The sequence below is a fragment of the Telopea speciosissima genome, chromosome 5 (genome assembly GCF_018873765.1).
Source record: "Telopea speciosissima isolate NSW1024214 ecotype Mountain lineage chromosome 5, Tspe_v1, whole genome shotgun sequence".
Taxonomy (NCBI): Eukaryota; Viridiplantae; Streptophyta; class Magnoliopsida; order Proteales; family Proteaceae; genus Telopea; species Telopea speciosissima.
The window spans coordinates 13,311,335-13,334,339 of record NC_057920.1 but is presented as its reverse complement, the minus strand read 5'-3'; the positions used below and the strand labels follow the sequence as shown (position 1 = coordinate 13,334,339).

Here is a 23,005-nt window from a genome sequence, read left to right as displayed (position 1 = left end):
CCACGTATCACCCCTCAATATTCCACGTACCACCCCTACTTTACCCCCCTAATGCCATTTAAGTCCACACAAGGTATTAAATCCTAAAAGGTGACCAAATTACCCTTTCTTCTATCTTTTCTAAAATTTGAAAAGACCTAATTGCCCTGACCTATTTACTAAAATTTTGAAAAGACCAAAATGCCCTCATCTTCCCCAAATCATCATCTTCTTTTACATACCCACCACCACCACCACCCACCGTGAAGCCCCACCTCAGTGTCTCTCCTCCCCTCCTCTACTTCCTCATCACTCCAAGTTGCAGCATCTCTGTAAACAAATCCTCCCTCTCCGATTTATCGAAAACCTCAACTTTGAAGCGTTACCATGACTTGCAGACGCTGTTGAGTGGAGCAATGACGAACCAGTACACTTGTCTTGATGGGTTAGCTTACAGCAACGGGAAAGTGAGGAAGAAAATTGAGAAGAGATTGTACCGTATCAGTCGTTTGGTTAGTAATTCCTTAGCGATGCTCAAGAAATTGAATATCGCCAACATCTCTTCCACTTCCAAGAGTAAAGAGGCATTTTCATTGATTTCACTAAAAATACCTAGCTAACCCACTCACTCTACCCGATTTCCAAAACCCACTCCCAAACCTGATTATTGAAACAGAGACCCTATTTTGAAGATGGGATGTTGTTGAGAGAGTTCGAATATTTTACCCTAAATGTTCAATCCCCCACATTAAATTACATTGAAGCTTGAAACCAATCTTTAAAACCAAGCTTGTTACCCGTCCTGAGGCTCATCATATGCTTCATTCTATCTTTAATTTCTCCATTTTCTACTGGAGAAGAAGATAGTGTTTGGACTCAGGAGATCTATTGGAACAGTGTGTTTGTTGCCGGAAATCAATACAGAGACATAGAAAATGAGAGGAAAACCAATTTCAGGGAAAGCCATATTGGCTCTTTGCATTGTGAGCTTTCTTGTAGGATCACTGTTTGCAAAGAGGAAGTGGAATCATGTGCAAGGATCGAAGGTTGTTGCAGACATCGATCAACGAACGAAATATGATTTGGTTGTGGCTAAAGATGGGAGTGGGAACTTCACTACAATCAGCGATGCTTTGGCTGTGGCTCCCAACTCAACGAGAGGTGGAGGAAGTAGAGGAGGGGAGGAGAGATAGTGAGGTGGGGCTTCACAGTGGGATGGTGATGGTGTTAATGGTGGGTGGTGGTGGTGGTGGTGGTGGTGGCGGTGGTGATGGTGGTGGGTATGTAAAAGAAGATGATTTGGGGAAGATGAGAGCATTTTGATTTTTTCAAATTTTAGCAAATAGGTCAGGGTAATTAGGTCTTTTCAAATTTTAGAATAAATAGAAGAAATGGTTGTTTGGTCATCTTTTAGCAATTAATATCTGGTGTGGACTTAAATGGCATTAGGGAGATAAAGCAGGGGTGGTACGTGAAATATTGAGGGGTGATACGTGGACTTATCAGAAGCTTAGGGGTACGAGGAATATAGGGTGCATTATAGAGGTACGCGTATTTAACTCCTTGATAAAACAGATTTATCCGAAAAGGTTTTGGCCATCCAAGTGACCTAGGGGTAAAGCAGTCTTTTACCCATACCCTCTTTTTTTGTTTTTGCCATACTCGAACTTATTATGATCTTTGCACCCGAGTTCGATTCCTGGACCCTGATGCCCGTACTCGTCTCTGCAGGGAACCCTTTCCCTTCCCTCGTCTTTCTTTGCTTGGCACATCCCTGCGCTGTCACCCTCCTGAGTTCTGGTTCGCCGGTCGCCCTCGCCGCTATTTGTTGTCTTCGCCAGACTCTCCCTTGTTGGAAACCCTTTCTCTGTGTCTCCCTGAATTCGGGTAATGCTCTTTTTGTTTGTTTCCCGTTTTTTTCGAAAGGATAAAAACGGACATTTGAATTACACAATTACCCCCGTATTTAAATCTCTCTTTCCCCTATTTCACTCAAGTCTTTCCGTCTTCTATCCCTCTTCATCTTCGAGCCCTTGAGTCTGAGAAAGTGAGAAGAGAACCTGTGAACGAGTTGGAGGCTCGGAGCGAACAGAGCTGCGAGAGTTCGTTCGAGTCTTCGAAGCCGCGTGCCTTGCAGTAGCAACACAGACGAGGTAAACACTCTCTCCTTCTCTCTCTGCTAGCTTGTGGAAACACGACCAAGTTCCAACTTCCATCCCCTGTTGCTTGCGAATAAGAGCGACCGACATTTAGCACTTCACTCTTCGTTGTCCAGCTCTTGTTTGAGCTCTGGAGAAGAGGGTTTCTACCAGACACCCTGAACTTCGAAGTCTGAACCTGTGTTGGTTTTTGGATTGACGACAGTGCCAAGGAGCTGCCGAGTCAGGCACTAAATGGATTGTTGCGTATTTGAAATTTTGAATTTTGCCCTAATTTTTAATCCTTTGAACATTGGCATAGCATTGATGCATCACTGTGGTTTCATTATCCTTTGTGGTGTATGAGACTGAACATTGGCATAGCATTACTATGGTTCCCACAGAAGAGCGATGCATATCCCCAGCCCTTGCAAGAATGGAGGATCGAATGGATTTAATCTTATTAAACAGAAGTTGTTATGGGCCTCCCAAATGGCTGGGCATATTGGTGATAAATCAACTCTTGAATCATTCTATTCATTTCGAGTTCTGACAACCGAGGAAGAAGCAAACCCAAATAGCTCAAACAAACTCACAATTTAATAAAGATATTACTCATTGTTTCCTATCAGACTAGAAACTGGACAAGTACCATCCATCCCATTAATAGAATTTAGGGATGATCTCCCCAGAGTTGCTCCCATCATGCTTTATCAATCAAATACCCATCCAAACAAAAAAGTTGTTTAGATTGTTAGGATCATTGAAGATGATCCGAATTTTGGATGTAGATCCAAATGGTGTCCAAATGTTTGGAAATGTTGTTTAAACTACAGTAGAATAACGAAGAGTGTAAGGAGTAGTTGTTTGCTTCAACCCAAAAACCAAACTTTTTTTTTTGTGATTCGGTTGAACTTTTATTGATCATAGAAAGTTTTGTTTTATCTAGCTTTCAAAGTGAACCTATGATAGAATTTAAACTACAAACAGGGTAGGGCTTTCAGGCATTGGATTATATGGTGATTATGAAACTTACGACTAACATGCATTCATCTGGTCATTTTCAGATTTGGAGATTAGAGTAAACAACATTATCTGGATAATTAGTGTTTTTTTGTCCTATTCTGTTGATACATTCAGTTATTAATCCAATTTACAATTCTCCATCAACCATATTGGTTTAATTTGATTAATAAGGATAAGGTTAAAAATATGATCACCCACAAGGCCACCACGTTCCCTCACCCAAAAATTAGAATAGCATACTCTCAAATAATTCTCCAATTTATGTGTATATTTCCGTTTTTTTAGTCCAGTACATGAAAAATCTAAACGTTTAAAACGCATGCCGTCTGTTTTCGTTTCTTGTTTCTTTGTTTGTTTGTTTTTTTTCTTTCTTTCTCTGTTCTCAAAATGTTTGACCTTTTTTATCCCGCCCTTTTTTAGCCGTTTAAAACACGCCATCCCAAACAATTTTTTTTTGCCATTCCTGTTTTAACTAACTATACTTGCGGGTGCGCACGTATGTGCTTTGTTTGTATGCTATTGTAGTAGGCTTGATGTTTTTGGTAGTGGAATAAAGACTTACTTTTTATCAAGCTGTCATTTTCCCTCTTTGGTGTCCCGATGCTCTACTGAAAATGTTAGTCTCTCCCTTATCTATTTCATTTTATTTCAATTACATATCCTGTGAACTGTTTCCCTATGTGCATCCAGTAGGTAACCATAAATGAAAATATTCAATAAATCATAAAATTAAAGAAAGTAAAAAAGTTGTTCAACTTATGGTTTTGAGCCTACCTTGCGCTCAATGGGGCATCAGAAAATACTTACTGCATTGAATTGTGACAGTTCTTTCCTGGGTCACGGCTATACAAGTGACTTAAATTCAGTCAGATATATATGTTATGCATGATAATATGCTGTTCAAATCTTTTTTACTTAGATCTCTCTCATCTACACTGTATTTAGATAAAAAAGATTCTTGTTCTGATTTCTTTCTCCATTTATTGTGATTATATTTAATATCTTGTTCTTTAGTGGGGCCTTTTTTGGTAAGTTTTGAGGTACATATTCATCTGCTTATCAAGGTTTTAGATTACGGTTCCGATTGGGATTTTTACCCTGGTTGAAATCGAAATATACCACCCAAATAGCACCGAAATTTACCACTGAACTGACTGAAATGGCACCGATACACATGGTACATTTCGATGAGAAAATCGAATCGAAACATTGAAGACCCCTCAATTCGCATGCCATTTCGTTTCGACGAGTGTCAAACTAAAATATGCCATCAAATTTCCACATTTTGGTCAAAATTTTGAACTCTGCTACTTATAGGGGTTTGCTATACAATTTTGCTTAAGTTTTTTTCCGCTATTTTCTTGTGTTTATTTTAGTTGGGAGACTTCTTTTTTTGATAAATTGTGTATTTTATATGCTATTATTGTGTTTGTTGAGTGATGTACATGCCTGCTGCATATTGATATAATGATTAATGCCCATAGTTTTGCTCCCGGATTTTCAAACAAGAAGCATATTAAACATGTATTTTCATGCACACTGTATTATTGCCTCCCACATTTTTTTATGTTGAATTTTTAAAAGTATTGATGAAATCTAGGGCCATTTAATACATGTATATATCCATACCTGTTTTTTTCCATTCCCGAACTTCCTAACTATGCTCTAAAGAACAATTCCCAAACTTCCTAACTATGCTCTAAAGAACAACAGTTGAAGACTTGAAATTGTCAGTTCTTCAACCATTTCTTTTGTACACTGCGAACAGGTAATCATATTCAAGGGTTTTCCTCATACTCTGTTTTGATGTTATTCTTTGGTTTTCTTCTGTTTTGGTGTTATTCTTTGGTTTTCTCTTCTTTTAAAGAATCCGATGTAGATTCCCACCCCCACTCTTTCTCTAGCAGCAAGAAGAACGATGAAACAATTGGGTGAAATTCATTGCTTATAGTTTTGATTCATAATTTTCGAACTCACGTGTTTATCCATCTGTTTTCTCTGTGGTCCCGTCATATCTGAATTTAGTTGAACGGTATGTTTCAGTTGAGAGTCCATGGCTAATGTCATGAAGAATGAAGAAGGTGGACAGGAAGAAGAAGAAATTAAGACCTTCGAGGAACTTGGTTTGGAACCCCGCCTGATTCGGGCACTGACAAAGAAGGGTATCACAAAACCAACTCCTATCCAGCAAGTGGCCATCCCATTGATTTTGGTCAGTTTTATTGATCACATTGTTTCATTGTATTAGCATTGCCAAGCTTCTCGTTCCACTTTTATAGCCCAAGTGTTGTAGTTTATTTGTTAAATTACTCTTTGTTTCTAAAACCCTAAGTTAGGCTATCAGTGTCAAAATGTGATGAGCCCCATTACCATGCTTTTCTAATGCTGACTTGACTAGACTTTATCTATTAGAATGGTAGGTCGAATTTTGGGTTTTAATGCTCTTTCTTGTAATTAGTATTGTTGTTATTTTCCACTGCATGATGTTGTCCAGGAAGGCAAGGATGTCGTTGCTCGGGCAAAAACTGGTTCTGGAAAGACATTTGCTTACCTCCTGCCGTTACTCCAGAAGCTCTTTTTGGATGTTGGTTCACCAAAAACTGCTCCATGTGCCTTGGTTCTTGTCCCTACCCGTGAACTGTGCCAACAGGCATGTTATACCTAGTGCTAAATGTTGGTTTCTGAAGAACTAATTATTTGCCAGCTTCGGACTTCTTATCTTTATTTATTTTTTTTTTTTAAGGTTTATTCTGAGGTACTATCTCTCATTGAGCCCTGTAGAGTTCAACTGAAAGTTGTGCAATTAACAAGCAGCATGCCCGTTTCTGACTTGGTAGGTGGATTTTCTGTGCCCAGTGTTTTAGAAATTGGAATCAGCACCGGAATTGGTCGCCGCAGATTCTGATCCAAATTGGCAGGAATCGGCTAAGAAATGGCAGGAATTGGCAAAAATGCCCTAGAAACCCCGATCTGAATCAGCCGGAATCAGGATTGGTCTCAGCCAATTCCGATCCAAATTGGCCGATTCCGCCGATTCGATCCCGATTCCTCAAACCATGTCTGTGCCTATTCAACTTTTAGAGTTAGTGGTGTTGGGAATAGGTGCTGCAAAATTATCTTGGGGCATAACATGGTCTATGTTTATTGTGTTCTTGCTCCTAGCGTGCTGCATTGTCTGGGCCACCTGATGTTCTGGTCTCCACACCAGCTTGCATTTCAACATGTATGTCAGGAGACGTTCTTCAAGCAAAGTCCCTTCAGGATTCACTTTCGATCCTTGTTCTGGACGAGGTACGGATTTTTGAAAACCTCTCTCTCTCTCTCTCTCCCATATATTTCGTGATTGGAACTTTAAGCTGAACCTGCATCAAAATACTACTCCCATTGGAGAAGTATTTATTGCAATGGGAACCATTATGCTACCGGAGTTTCTTTTCATATATTTATTGTTATAAAATTCTAAATGAGTGGTATGGAAGTTAGATCACCAAAGGGCAGATGATGCTTAGTTGTACATGTAAACAATTATTGCATTCACAGCTCTACTAACTAAAATAAAGCTTTATCCCAACTAAATGGGTCTGGCTACTCACTTGTCACCATACCTGGGTCATAGTGTAGTGCATTGTTTCCAGGGTATACCCTAGCATAAGTTTGAAGATGCGAAAATATTGGATCTTATTAATACATTTTTATCATGTGCTTTCTGATTGAAAAATGTTTTGTCTCATTGTATGACTAATTCATGCATGCAAGGATCTGACTTGCATAAGCTTTTAATTGTTTATTATGAATAAATTAATCATCATTCTGTGAGATTTATTTGCTTTGTCCTGTCTGAATATTTAACCTTGTTGCATTCACAGTTCCTGTGGGTATTTTCCCTTACCTTAGAATTCTGGTCACTTATTTTCCTTTATTGGACTAAGAAAACATTGATATGTTTCCAGGCCGACCTTCTTTTGTCATATGGCTACGAAGATGATCTAAAAGCACTTACTCCTTATATCCCTCGACGTTGTCAATCACTTCTTATGTCTGCAACCTCAAGGTTTGTTGTGTACATTTCTTTTCGAGTGTCTGTAATTAAGCTTACTAATTGTGCTATTACTTGACAACTCCCAGCAGTTTGTGTCATCTTGGGGTTCTGTGTATAACTGTATATTGTATTAATAAAAAGGGAAAATTACACCCCTCCCCTGTAATTTGCCCTAATTACAACTTCCTCCCGTGTTTCAACAATTACACTCGTACCCCCTCTGGCTGACGGTGTTAGCCTGGTGTTAGTTATAGTTTGGAAAAGACTGTTTTACCCTTAACCCTTTCCCTGCATTATCTTCCTCAATTCGCTCTCCTCAACCCTTACCCTACAGCCCCGTCCCCACCCCCTTTCCTGTAACTCCGCCCCCATCCTTGCTGCCGGCGCAACCCATCTCCCTGCCCCCAGTCATGCTGCCGGGACAGCCCATCTTCCCACCCCCACTCATGCTCTCTCTTTCTTGGCCAATCAATCCCCATATTCCCTTCTCTGATCTCTCTTGGTGAGGATTGGTGGAGACCCCTGCCGCTGGCACAACCCATCTCCCCGCTCCACTCATGCATACCACATTTGGTGTTGCTGCTTGAATCTATTAGAATTGGAGCCTTCTTGCAGTTTTCATAAACTCGCTGCAATGCACAAGCAAAATAACCATGTCAGACTCTCAAAGAACATAGGCCATTTAACAAAATCCAGATCCTGCCTCTTTGAGCTTTTAGGGCAAATGGCAATCAGAAAAGGAGGAAGGCTCACCTGAATGGTTCATCTCCGGTGTGTTTTTAACCCCACCTGTGGCATCCCTGTAGAGCACATGGCTCAGCATTTTTGACCTTTCTATGCCGAACGTGTTGGCCAGCCTCCTGTATGGTTCTTCATATGATCCAAGAACAGAGAGGTCAAGAGTCCTGCCCACATCCTCTGATTCCATGAATACCTTACAGTGGCCGGTCTCCAAACCATGCTCTGTTGTTGGCTGATCTTTATACCATGGAATCCCTCCACATAAGTTGTCCTGTATACCATGTTCCAACTATTCTCAGCAATCAGCAGGCTCCACAATTCTTCCAGACTCAACAAACAGAAACCCACTTTGTTGGTGTTTTGATGCACTATTGATAACTTTTTTGAGTCTATTAAGACCTGTTATCGGTATTCAAATCTGGATTTCTGTTTTAAAGAATCCTATCCCTAATAGGATATCTTTATAACTTACAGATCAGACCATCAGATCAGCTTATATTTTTGAGGAGTTGTTCCCCTCTACAAATCAGACCTTCGACCAAGTTTTCACTTCAATCTGAGTTTCTGATCGTCCAATATATCTCTTGAATCTGGTCCCTTCACAGCGGTTCTGGTTTTTAAACTCAGTTTTGAGAGGGTATTAGAAACCCATCAATAGGTTTGAAAGAGCTAGCTGCAAGAAAGAGGAAACTACTAAGAGCTACTGATATGATCGGAGTTCTATATTCAGGAAGTAGTTGTAGGCTTGCTAGATTGATATATACTCCATGAGCCGTCACAGGCGTGTGATGATAAAAATTCGCACTGCCAGCATGAAGACATGGGTTCAAGTTTGAGTGCTAACACTTTGAAGTTTGAAGTTTGAAGTTTGAACTTTAATGGCGTTTCTGCTTCATCTTTGACATTCCCACCTTTCTATTTTTTCCTTCTTCTTTTTTTGTTTCTTTTTGGGTTGTTCGTGGAAGATAACCAAATGATTCGTCCACCACAAAGAAACTTCAAAGGATGTTTCTCTTCAACCATACAATGGAGCTCAAGTGATGAGGCTGCCAATAACATATCCCCAGCGACTCCTCCCATGTCAATTACTGAACATCCTTTGCGCATCTGGCTCACACATTGAACATCCTTTGCGCATCACCAACCTCTGCAACTTCTCCAAGTCACTGTATGCCGCTGCAGTGTACACATAGTTCCAAAGAATGTCATCGCCTGCGATGGAAGTCGTCTCCATTGAAAGTCCACAGTTCGAACCCGTCTGGCTTTCTCAACAAGGAGGGACGGGTAGGGGAAGTGTTTGCAGTCGCAGGGATGGGGGCGGGTGGGGTTGCAGGAGGAAGAAGAGAAGGGTATTTGGGCATTAAATAAATTACCCCTTACTAACGTCACCACTTATCGGAGACGCACTAACGGACTGGGGCTGTTTGTAACACAAGATAAACTGTATGAGAGAGGTGTAATTATTGAAAACACATGGGAGGGGGATGTAATTTTCCCTAATGAAAATGATTCCATCTTGTAGCTCCTGTACAGCTGATCCCCATTATGTGCTGATGAAGCTTTACTAATATGTTCAGATTTATAGCAGTTCGGGCGTTATGCTCTCTCTCACTCTGTAATTAATAATAAATATTCCTTCGACCCCTCTCCCCTCATGGGGGGAGGGGGAATTTGAAAACCTGAATTGGTTAATTCATAACACAAAAGCAGTGTAAATAGGTTTAATAGATTTCAATCATATTGATAACTCCTATGCTCTAAAGACCTTCTTTGCCTGCTCTATATATTTACTTGGTCTGAAACAGGGGGGGGGGGGGGGGAAGTGAGAAACTGTAACATTAGGCTTCACATATATTCATGAGAGCATCTTGCAAAATTATTATTTGTATTTCCTTCTTCCAGTGCTTATGAAGGTTCATCTATGCCAAATTTTTGTCTCTTCCTTGAATGGCAGTGCTGATGTTGAGAAGTTAAAGAAGCTTGTTCTACACAATCCGTTCATTTTGACTCTGCCAGAAGTTGGAGATACTAAGGATGAGATTATCCCTAAAAATGTTCAGCAATTTTGGGTAAGATTTTCTGCCCACTTAACTAGGGAAAATTGATCTGAAAAATCCAAAGGGGTAGCTAAGTTGGCAAGAACCAACACCTCAAAATTAAGAGTTAATGAGTTCAACTCTTCTTGAGGCCTACTTATCAAAAAAAAAAAGGTGATCTGAGTAATCAAAGTTATCTTGTTCTTGTTTAATTTGGCCACCACCTAAAGCATTAAGCAGTAAAATAAATAAACAAAGCAACCTCGAGCAAGAAACACAACCATTGAAATTGTTCAGCTGTGTGCCTATGTCCGTGGTGTACTCTGGCTTCACTATTACCTCCCACTCTTACTCTCACTCCCTAAGAATAAAGGCAAAGAGAGGAGGCTACTTAAAGAGGCCCCATGGTCAAGGCCCTTTTATAAGCCTTTCCAATACATAATTATGATATGACCACGACTCCTCTATGGAATCTGTTAGTAGAGAAAGAATTCTCACACCTATTATGACAATTGACAACAAGATAAATATCACAATAATTCTGCTCTGTTTGAAGCCAACATGTAAATCTCTATTGTAGAAGCTCCTCCATCCCCTTACAAAAATATGTGGGCCTTATTAATGGCCGAGGGGGCCCCATTCACTTAGTGTAAGAAAGTGTTGGAATATGTAATCCAGAATAACGTGGGGGTATTCTGGTCCTTTTGGGGTTAGTTTATTTATTATGTTATTAGGTATAGTCGGCTATGTGGGTTTTAGTCCCACATCGCCTAGTTTAATCTATTTGTAATTACTCCTCTATTATAAATAGAGGGGTTTACCTCTCAATTAATTAATTCAAGTATTTTACAATTTCCATCTTCTCTTCTCTCTTTTCTTCTCTCTAGAGTTACTAGTTACAGGTCCTAGGTTCTCTACATGGTATCAGAGCTAGGCAACTAGTGACTGATTCCCTCCAAGATTGCCGTTTTGAGAGTCATTTTGGGTTTCCCGTTTGAAGAAGGAAACCCTAGTTCATAGAAGAAGAAGAACTAGGGTTTCGTATGGGTTTTTTATGTTGGTGATTGAAAGAGGGTTGTTCTCGATCGTATGCTGCCTCTGTTTGAGAGACATGGTCTCGCTGCCTCTGATTTGCTTCTATACCTCGGCTGCTATTAATTTCTGTTGATCGAACCAAGTTTTTTTTTGGTTTGATCAAAGAACTTTTGCTGATCGAACTACAGTCAATCATGCTCTCCTTCTTGGACTTTTGATGATTTTTTTCTGCTTGATGGTGTTTCGTTGAGTTCAGAGGTTGAAGACAATATTTCCGCCTTTGGTTATCGCCTCCTTTTTTCGAATTTGGTTTCTGGCTGGTTCACGCTGTAGTCGATTAATGTTGGAGCTTTTCTATTATTGAAACCCTTTTTTGTTTGATTTTGGATGGTTCATTGGTTCTTCAATTATTGCTGTTGCTGCTCTTTGGTTTTGGCCTGAGATTCTAATTGAGGGCAATACCCCACATAGGCGATCCTAATCCAAGGGTTTCATCTCCCAAACCAACCTCTGTTTTGAAGATTAAGTCGAAACGTGACTGCTTCCCTGTTCTACCGCCGATCTGATTTCAAGGCTCTAAATATTTGAGTGGAGCTTGCTGTTTGTAGGAACTACCACCTGGGTTTAATAGGGCCTGGGAGTGCGACTCTACCACTGAAATTTTAGGCCAAACAAAGATCTGTCGTGGATTTTCTCTTGATCTGAGTTTCTTCTTTCCACTAGGTGTTTGTTCGTGACTGAATGTTGAAGACAACCTTCCTAACGTAAGTGGCTTTCTTTTCTTTTATTCTGGTTTCATATATTACCCCTCCTTTCTCTCTTTATTTCACTTAAGCCATTCTCCAAATTTTCATGTCATCATGTGCCATCATTACCTTATTTGAGTTTCCAGCTTTGCCCTTATTTTTTGAAATTATTTACTCCTACATCCTACGGTCTTCTTTGTTTCTTTCAAAGGAATCCTATCCTATTCACCATATTTACCAGAATGCCATTCCTTTTTCAACTTTGTGTTATTTGCAATTCTGCCATTCCCAAACCAATAAATCTAATTCCCTACATGACCCATTACTTTCTTATTTACCAAGGGCCCCTTGCATAATTCTGGTTATTTACGGAACTGCCATTACTTTTTCATACATTCCCCTATTTGTCTACCCAATTGACCCTTAAAAATTTGGGTTTATTACCAGTTTGCCCTTTGGCTTGGATTGTATTTAAAAGTGGATTTCCACCAAATTACAGCCATGCCATCCTTTTTTTCCAACACCGTTTTCTTTCAATAATTCTAATTCCCTTCATATCCCATACATTTGGTATTACCCATAACACCTTTGGAAACTTCTGGTAAATTACAATTTTGCCATTCCTTCCTTTTTACTTAATCATAGCACCTTTGGAAAATTCTGGAATATTACGTTTTTGCCCTATTTCTTACATCATCTCTATTATGTCCACGTGTACTACACGTGAGGGGGATTATGTACAATACACCGCGACATTGCGAGAACACGAGAACTTGCGGGAACATTGGTGCAAAACATAGAAGATCGTTTTCTCCACCATTGCCATTGGGTATCCTTCGTTATTGGGTTGAGTTTGCCGTAAGGGGAGATTGAAGTATTGAAGAGTATTGAAGATATTTGGTTGTTGCCTATTTGAGGACTTTTAGTTGGGTTGATACGATGTTTTTTCCCATGCGATTTAGTTTGTTTTTTGCTTCTTGCTCTAGTTATTTCACTTCAAGATTCTAAGTCACTATGACAATCGAGATTCATCACTGGATAGCTATTGAAGATCGTTGAAAAGCTGCCTTTTTTGGAAGACATTCCGTCTCGGTTTCTTGATCATGTCTGTCCAAGTTTTGAAGATCTATTTTTTCAAGTTCTTGAAGGTTTATTTGGGAGCTGCATTCATATGTCAAGCTGGATTCTGCTGCAACTTAGTTTTTTCCATTTATTTCAAGTTGGGCATTAGTACCGTGGGGGTATTCGGTCCTTCGGGGTTAGTTTATTTATTATGTTATTAGGTACGGTCGGCTATGTGGGTTTTAGTCCCACATCGCCTAGTTTAATCTATTTGTAATTACTCCTCTATTTATAATAGAGGGGTTTACCTTTCAATTAATTAATTCATGTATTTTACAATTTCCATCTTCTCTTCTCTCTTTTCTTCTCTCTAGAGTTACTAGTTACAGGTCCTAGGTTCTCTACAGAAAGCAAACCCAGGACTCATCATGTGAAGTACTTTATGTCCCACCATGTAAGATATTTCCGAGTGGTTTAGATCTCTGAAGATGTGCTTGTGGAACTAATTATTTTTATATATTAAAATTCCAAACTAGAAGTCCTTATTGGTCACAGGAATTTAGTATGTCCTGTTGAAGGGGTGGGTGGAGACTTCGAAGTTTCATTTAGTCGACTGGTACCAATATTTCAAACCCTAGCAATTTGGTGATCTTGGCCTGAGAAGAATATGTTTGATCAATAAGTCCATAATTGTGTGAATGAATTTCTAGATTCAGTGTTGAACATGAGTGTTTATGGAAAGGATTCAATGTGGATATCACTTGGTATGAACAAGAACGTATGAAGGTAAGAGTAGCCATTGGATAGGCTATGGAAAGGTATAAAGCACTATCAGTGCTCTTGTAGCCAAGGTAACAGATATCCAGTGGGGGAGGGTATTAAAGTTCCGTTCTGAAAATAGTCTTAATTTCATATTCCAGCATTATAAATAAAGGTGCCTGGGTGATCACAATTGATCATTCAAGCTTTCTCAGTTCTGGTTTTAGTATTATAGTTTTGAACAAATTTGTTATTTCCCACATATTTTAAGACATGATTGCAACATTGAAGCTTCATATTTTGGATTTTGTTAGTTTCAAACAAGGAACTGCAAGCGTCCTTTAAAGTATTCTTATTCCGACCTTTCTACAAAATTTGAGGGTGAGTTTTCTTAACACCAGGGGAATTGATGCAGTTACATCATTAATCCTGTATGGAGGCCTATGCGCAAGCTTGGGAGGTCCGTAAGGTGTTGGTGGCCGTCCAATTTTTGGGTAGTTATATTATAGGTTGAGCCTTTTATTTTTTGGGGGTTTCATTGTAATGGGTCTAATTTATAAGCCCGTAAAAACTAAAAAATGGGGAAAGCTAGTACACGGAATTAGTATTTAAGAGTTTGAGTTAGATTAGAATACTTAATAGCTACATAGAGTTATATTTTGAGTTTATTTACTTTATTGAGAGTTAGTATGATTAGGAGTCTTTTTAGGAGTCAAATTAGGAATTTTAGAAGGTATATGTATTTTCATCAATTAGAGATGATTTGAGTAAAGAATATGATTTTTTTTTATAAGAGATTTGGTGATGTTGAGCAGTGCATATGGGATTGGCATCCCCAAACTTGGTATCTTCTTTTTCTGTTGTCTTCTTCTCACTTATTCCTCCCAAGCAGATAGATCTCATCTTTTTTCTCTCCCTTTCCATTGATCTGATTTCTTCCCTTAACAATGCAGTTGCTTCCGTTACCTCAGATCTGATCACATATTTGATCATTGGACCTGCCTGCATCTAAGATCCATAATCTAGATTTTCAGATTGCATTATATATCCTTGTTTAAGAGAGTTCAAAAGTTGATGTTTGAGGGTTTGTGGTCATAACAATCAAATGGAGGTTCTTGAATTCACTTTGGAAGATTCAGAAACGGGAATTGAAGATTTCAGGCCCAGGGCTAGTTTGGGGTATTTTCTTACTTTTGCATGGTAGATCATTTTGGATGTCAATTAAAGTACAAACTTGTTGTTTTGGTTCTTACTATGCCCTTAGGCTCTCTTTGATATGATTTCAATTTATCATTTGGTACTGATAGATGGAATAGATTCTAGAATAGGAAATATGTGTTGTATGTTATTCTGGATATGTCATGGTGAACAAGTAGGAAGTTGTATATGGAGATGAAAAATCATTGGGCCATATGGTATGGTGAAAATGGCCAGTTGCCTGAGCATTTCTGTTTGAGATTTCTCCTGGATCCAAAGATCTACCTAGAACGACTATACAAGAGAATCACAGCTAGGAAGCCACAACTATGATCTTCAGAGAAGCCAGGCTGATATGGCTATGGGTAATGATTCTGAGGAGCTCGAGGCTGCAACTAGTGATTCATCTGAGCTAGACTTACTTTGGCAATCCCAACATCCCAAAGTTAATAGTATACTGATGGAGTTGGATCAAAGATCTAGAAACCTCAACCCAAGGCATGTACAAGGGTTTAGGACTTTGTTTCGCCCATGGTTTTGACTTTCGACCAGCCACGAAACCAAATTCTGTCGACATCTCAGCGAGTTGGTGTATTTTTTCCCGTCAAGACTCGGTGGTGGATTTTGGTGGCCATATGGTTAAGATAGGTCTTGAAACTTGACATCCACCCTATTTTAGGCTTTCTAAACACAATGGAAACATTAGTTTTTACAAATTCAAACAAAAAATGGTACTTTGACTTCAGACCCTAGGTTGGTAGTCTACGGCATAGGTGAGCTCTACCCTAGGCTATTCCACACATTATTTAGTACTAATAGAACACATATAATTAAAGTAGAGGTGTAAAACAACTTAATTAAGCATTAGGAATTAAAAAAGATCAAACCATAACCATTTAGTGTATTAAGCATCATATTCATAATCATACATGTTTTGTTAATAATTGTTAGAAACTTAGAAAGAGACATAGATTAAACAAATACAAGTGAATGAATTAGCTTATGGCTTATGCCTATCCATCCTATAGTCCTAGGATCCTAGTAGCCATCTTGATCAAACGAGCCTTGTTGGATCATCAAAACGATCGTGTTGTTGTTGCTGTTGTCGAATCAAGCTCTGCTCTGATTGAATCACAAACGATGGCCATGATATATTATGCTGGAAGTAGGCTCGAAGTTGTCCTCAATAGCCCTATAAATGGAATCATCAACCTACTGGAGGTACCCTAACCTACGGTATATATCTTTGAAACGTAAGGAACTCGATCGAGAGCCACTGCTACTAGAAAACCATTTTATTTTACCTAAAAATAAATAAATAATTTGAAAATAGAAAAATAAATCTACCTCCATCAAACTATAGATTGGTGTAAGATACATCACATATAGAAACCATGTAGACAACAAACTATTATTCATGGTGGAACTATGCAAAAAGTAGTTTTTGAGAAGAGTTTTTTATTTAACACTGTTTTTGAGAAGAAATGCAACTCCTCTGTTCTTGAAGCTTCAATCAATAATCTCCAACCACCAATCTTTAATCTCCAGCAATTTATGTGAAATTTCCCAACAAAAATAGTGAAAAGCACAACTTTGGAGGGGTTTTTCAAATCAGGGAGGCGAGATTTGTCTAGTTTTGGGTCGAAATATGGTATATAATACCATAGTTGTCTCGTTGTCACGGCGATCCAAGTCGGTGGAGGGGTGTCTAATCGATATGTCGACAAGTCACCCGCCATAATGACCATGTTTTATTTTTTATTTTCCCTATTTTTAATGTCATTTAGTATGCTATAATATATACCCTATAACATAAAAAATAAACATGAAACTGTACTACTAATCTACTATGATTTAATTCATGAAAGTGTAATATCCATTAGTGTATATGAAATCATGGATTAGCCTATCAAATAAAAAATACTTTGATATTAACACTAAATGTGATAATAAAGTTGAAAAATCAAATGTTAGGTGACTACCGAGTATTCACTAGTGTTGTCCTTGACTCTTTGAGAGTTGAGATATGAAAGTGACTACAAAAGTAACAAAACAAAAAAACAATTACAAGAATATAATTTATATTGAGTGAATAAACCTAATAAACAGCCCATCTAAACAAAATAAAATAAAATTTTGCTGATGTGAATATGGATTGTATGATTGTGTGGTGGTGCCGTGGTGGTGCTTGCTGCTGTTGGTGTTGCTTTACCAAACAAAAAAAATTGCTCTCTCCCTCTCTGTCTCTCTCTCTGCGTGTGTGTGTTTGTGTGAGTGGTGGTGGACCACTGGGCCACTGGCTGTAATCTCTGTCTCTCCCTGTGTGTGTGTGTGTGTGTCTGTGTGCAAGGGAAGAAGAAAGAAAGAAAGAAAAAAAACCCCTCTCCGTGAACTGTGTGCAAGCCTGCAAGGCAAGAAGTAAAAAGAAAACCCCCCAGCCTCTCTGTCGACTGTCTCTTTCTATCTCACGACTCTCTCCCTCGCTGTGATTATTACCTATAAAAAAAAACAGACGAGGAGTCGCTGGAAGTGAAGAAGATGACTCTCTCTCTCTCTCTCGTTGTGTGTGTGTGCGTGAGTGAGTGAGTGAGAGTGGTGGTGGTGAGTGGTGTGACGAGTATACACTTGGTCTCATACAAGGAAAAAAAAAAGAGTCGCCGGAGGACTGGGAGGAGAAGAAGAAGAAGAACCAAATAAAAAAAATAAACAAAAAGCACTTTACTTACCTGCTTGAAGAGGTTTCCGGAGCTGGGAGTACTCGCCGGAGCCGAGGAAGGAGGCCGAGAGTCGTGGCTGAAGAGGGGTTCGATGAAGTGAAGAACTGCGTCGCCGTCGAAGGAAGGAGGCCGAGAGTCTGTTTTCGATTTCTATTTTTCCCAATTAGGGAGAGTTAGGGTATAATGTTTAAGGAAATTTAAGGAAAAAGCATTAAGGTAAAAAAAATAAATTTGTTAAAACTTAAGTTTTAGACACTGAAACAAGAATATAGCCCGATATGGCCATATGTCGTGGTATGGCGCCCATGTCGGCGCCATGGAGGCCATATCAGTCGATATTCGTGACTCAACCATATCGTTGGTTGATATGCACCCTTCTCCAACAATATGACACCATGGCGATGCCATGACAACTATGATATATACTTAATTCATTGGGCCTGGTTCGACCAAAATGAACCGAGATCGAAATATGGACCAAAACTCGGTGAGATAGCAAGATTTCAGTCGAGATCTTGAATGCTTTATGTATCGCAAGGCATCTCGATTTGGTGGGCTAAGAAACCGAGACAAAAGGCATCTCGATTTGGTGGGCTAAGAAACCGAGACAAAAGCGAGATCTTGTACTATGGGCATATAAAAGCCCAAAAGTAGGTAAATTATATGGCAACAAAATTGGAGCAATTACCTATAAATTTTGGTTTTCTTCACATGCAATCCCTTCTTGTTTGTAGGAGTCCAATTCCTGCATTAGGTCCCTCCCATCACAGAAAACCATCTAATGCAAGGTTCAAGAACTCGGTTTCAGTACAGGTTTTCGCCCAACCCAAAAACCAAGTTGGGCCGAGATCTCGGCGAGTTGGTGTAAATTTTTTTTTTTTGGAACTCGAAGGCTGGTTTCGATGGGTTTTAGACCTAGTTTGGGCCTGTCTATTTTAGATCATTTAAACACAATAACACTATCAAATTTTGCAAAAACAAAGTCCAAATAGGAGTTTTACTTGGACCCTAGGTTGGTAGGTGACGATGTACTAATAGGCCCTGTTCTACACATAATTTAGTAATTGAAATCATACAATTAATATAAAACAACTTAAATAAACATTACAAATGTAAAAGTGTACAATACATCAATCTTAGCATATTACATATATCTCTATCATAAACCATTGTCGAAAATCCTCAAAAATCAGGTCAAATGCACACTTCTCTGTCAAGTTCTGGAGAGATCTTGACTGTCTCGATCGAGATATGTACATTATAAAGGTAAGTTTGGTCCAAATCTCGGTCGAACCGAGATCTCAACCAGTTGGGGTAGTATTTCATTTCGCCTTTAAGTATTGTCTGTTTTTTTTTTTCTTCAAAAAGAAAGATATTACCGAGATCTCGGCGAGTTCTTGAACTATGATCTAATGGGGTTGGCCCACTTTTACATCGGAGTGGAAGGCAGCAAGCTGGATATGGAAAGTATGTATTTTAGAAGGGCGAAAAAAGAAAGTGGTTTTCAGGTTTGAGAGAGAGATTGTACTGATTTGCAGAGCTGTGTTGTTTCTCCTCTGTTCGTTTTCTCTCTAATGGACGACTCGTTTCTTGTAAGAAAAATAAAATTACTTTTTTATCCTTCATTTGAGCTGTTTATAGACACATGTTCATTAACAACTTGCATCAGATATAAATGATTCTGTCATAAATCATAAACAGCTCATCAGTTTTTTTATTAATTTTAATAATCTTGATTTATATTTAGGAGAGGGCCATAAATCATACCAAACGCCTGCAGAAATAGAAATCCGTTAGAAAAATAGAAATATAAATCATAACTAAGACAAGAGTTAATTTACTCAATTTTTGTTCAATTCCTTGTGCAAATATGATGATGGGATTGCTAGAATCTAGACCAAGTTTTAGAACTTGACCAGACTGGTTTCGCCCGAACAGGACACTTTCGGGTTTGCTCTCACCATAGAGTCGTATAAGTTGACAACTGAATCAAACTGGCTAGTTTTTATTGTTTTCTTCGAATTACATGACTGTCCTATCCGATTTTACAGTTTCCTTCTGTAAAAAATGAATATTAAGCCTATGGAGACTCGAATCATCAAGCTACCGCTAGAAGGGAGAGGCACCATTGACCATGCTGATTAGTGTTCTTGATTTTTGACAGTTCCTTTTTTGTTTTTCTGTCTAATTTTCCCCAAGTTTTAATTATTTTGTCATCCATTTTTTAAACCGTGGTTTGACTGATCAAAAGACTCAAACTGTAATTAGGCCCTCTTTTTTGGTTTGCTGCTGGTCTGGTTTCAGAAACTTTGTTCTAGACCTCCTTTTTTCAGTTCAATTTTTTTTCTCTTTTTGTTATATATATATATAATTATTTATACACCATCTTCTTCATTCACCATAACCAAGCTATCATGTCCATGAAACTGGCATTACCTCTGTTCGCCTCTGCCCAAATAACCACAAACAGTAGCATGGTCTGAAGCACAGAACCTGTGGAAGGTTGAACTAAAATAACAAGTCCCACTTTTGCATTAATTCTCCAAACAATAATCATCCGAGTATCACACCCCCAAGAAAAAAATGTTGAGATAAATTCTCGATAAAAATTTATATTCTACATTTGCATAAAAGGTGAGTGTGTTCATGCCTGTAGTTTATTATTTTATATCAATAGATATATTGATTTGAGGTATATGGTCATCACTGACTAGAGACATTATTATCTTTATTGAAGAAGAAATGTTATCTAAGAGGTCTTGGTTGCCCCCATCTGACATATAAATTTGTTTCTTTTAGCTTTATTTTATCAAATTTCATGATGATTGATTTCATATTTTTATTCTTCCTTTTTTTGGGTCATCAGCCTTCTTCCGTTTATCTTTATGTCTGTTTCTTTTTGGAACTATATCTTTCTTATCCGGGGTCATTAGATGTCAGTTACCTTTACTTTTTGCAACCCCCCCCCCCCGCCCCCAAAAAAAAAAAAAAAATTTGCTCTTTTTCTAATTAAATGTTTATTCAGATTTCATGCAGTGCTCGTGACAAACTACTTCACGTCCTTGCTCTCTTGAAACTGGAACTTGTTCAGAAAAAAGTTCTGATATTTGTCAATTCAATTGACATGGCTTTCAGGTTGAGACTTTTCCTAGAACAGGTACAGTAACATCTACTGCATCATGGGTATTCAGGATTGAGCTGCACTTTTTCCTTTTGTCCTTGTGGGTATACCAGGACTTGATGATACCCAATGTGATGGTGCCCTCATTTTACGACAGTGCCCTTATGCTCGTTATTGATGTATCCATCATACACCTGTGGCAGATCTCTTTCACTTCTACTTTATTGTTTTTTTTTTAAACTTCAAGTTGGACCATTCAGATGGATTCCTTGTGCATTATTTATTTGTATAGCCACTCAAGGTTGGAGTTTTAATTTTTAACCTTTAATTGCTGAGACTGAAATTTGGCTTGTGGCAGTTTGGAATCAGATCTGCTGTTTTAAATGGCGAGTTACCACAGAATTCACGTCTCCATATCCTTGAGGTATGTCTTGTGCTTGTTATCCTGTTCTTAACTGATGATCTGAAATAAGGGTTGTGGTAACGCTTTGGAGTTGTTTTACTCCTGCCACAAGTTCATGCTAAGTAGATATTCACAGAGGATGAAGTCATAAATAGCTTGTTGATTGGTTTCATGAATTGAGGAATAACTCTTCAAATGTGAATGTTGACTTAGAATGATGCCTGGGGGTGAGCCGGTGAGGAAAATAATCCAAGAAAACTGATGCAGAAGCCAAGCTGTTTGGCCAGCAATACAAGAGGGGGACTCATGGGAGAAGGGCTGATCCACTTCACCAATCGGTGAACCAACCCAATGAGCCATAGGGCCTACCAACTTAAAGTTGGGCCAGCCCAACTGGGCTGGGAGTTGCTTGGTCTCTCAAACCCAGAATTGTGGGGGCAAACCTGCCCAGTTATTGGCAAGATTTTGTAATACCAGTGAGGGCCAAATTAGTAATTGAAAGTGGTCCCCACTTGGTGAGTTAGCTAGTTACTATTTCCTAAAATTAGTAGTCAGTATTTAGAAGCTACTATTTCTAAATAAGTTAGTTTTATTTGCTAAGAAGTTAGTTTCTATTTTCTGTTGAGTCAGTTTCTATTTTCTATTTTTTCTTGAGGAGCAAGCTTTGCCTTCTATATAATGTAAAGGCTGTTCTCAGCCGTCCCCACGATTTATTAAATGAAGATTGAACTATTTGGTCAGCAATTTGAATTGTTTCTCAGGCTAGTACTGAAGGGTTGAGAGACCTGACAGAGAGTGCCGATATATCTTTATCCCTCTCCCCTTCTATCCCTCTGTTCCTTTCTCTGTTCGAGCTCTTCTATTGCAGCTGCTGTGAAGACTTCCTCTCTGATCAGAAAACATTCTAACCCTGCTGTTGCTGCTGCTGTTGAATCTCTGCTGGATACATCGAGTTCTCCTTGCTGCCTGTGTTTCCAGATTTGAAGCTGCACCTGAGGAGCTCATAATCCTCCAACCAGCCATCAACTTAGGCTGATTTTTGGAGGACACATCCACCCCACCAGCACCATCACTCGATCTCCATCTTCCCCCCATCTCACTGTCTCAATCTTTCATTCTCACAAACTTTCTAATTTCATTCCACCCATCCATCCATCAATCTACCCACCAGAATTGATCCAAACTTGTAGGGCAGAGTCACCACACCAAGTACTACCTTCAGTTGCAGCTGAGAACATCCACAGCATATTTTGCTTCTTCCTAGCATTCTCTACCTTCGATCCAAGAGAGTGTCCATCTGTTGGCTGGTTTGACTAAATCCTAAACCTTCTAATTTCTGGTCTAGTTCTCATTTCTGAATTCAGTGGGTTTTTGGGATCAGTTTTTTGTTCTTCATTAAAACGAGGAAGTAATAATGCTCAATTTAAAGAGAATGTATTTATTATCCATGGTGAACTTTTCATCATGTGGTAAAGGAAAACTTTCTCCTAAATCTATGGTTCTATTTCCAGAACCCTCAGCCAAGCACAATGATAGTCATTGGTTGAAGATATTCCCCTTCACCGTGGGTGGAGAAAAACTCGATCCTTGATTTAATAATGTACTTCATTGTTGTATTTCTCATTTTCCCGATTCTAGATATGGAGAGGCTGATTCTATGATTTTTGGGACTAGATCACAGAGTTTCACCTCTAACAGATCAATTTTAAGATTTTTAAGATCGATTCCGATCTTGATGAAATCAGAATCTACAAGGTAGAATGGGGAAAAGGGAGACGGAGGAAATAAAATCTTTGGTGGAAGTCCAAATAGTTGACATTTTGTACGTTTGGACTTGATTTAGATTGGGAAAATCTTGTTGTCACCAAAGTTGGTTACAACAAAATTGTAACCTTACCTATGTTTGTTTTGTTTTTGAGGGCCTCTTGTTTTATTCTCTAAAGTTATTTTAGTCGTTAAAAAAATATTTTCAAAATAAAGTGAAAGTGACTTATCATTGTATCATC

General features: G+C 38.8%; 1 protein-coding gene across 2 annotated transcripts; it reads left to right on the top strand.

The window, feature by feature from the left end:
* Positions 1-4,842: 4,842 nt before the first annotated feature.
* Positions 4,843-21,212, top strand: LOC122661171 (DEAD-box ATP-dependent RNA helicase 16-like). 2 transcript variants are annotated; one of them, XM_043856508.1, is made up of 9 exons: positions 4,843-4,872; positions 5,187-5,355; positions 5,638-5,793; positions 5,887-5,976; positions 6,306-6,434; positions 7,094-7,194; positions 9,878-9,992; positions 20,501-20,632; positions 20,955-21,212. In XM_043856508.1, exons 2-9 carry the CDS (start codon positions 5,197-5,199, stop codon positions 21,066-21,068), a joined length of 996 nt encoding a protein of 331 aa, XP_043712443.1. In that variant the 5' UTR covers positions 4,843-4,872; positions 5,187-5,196; the 3' UTR covers positions 21,069-21,212. The 2 variants fall into 2 exon arrangements, with proteins under 2 accessions (XP_043712443.1, XP_043712442.1); XM_043856507.1 differs by having other exon boundaries at positions 4,846-4,911.
* The last annotated feature ends 1,793 nt before the right edge of the window (positions 21,213-23,005 follow it).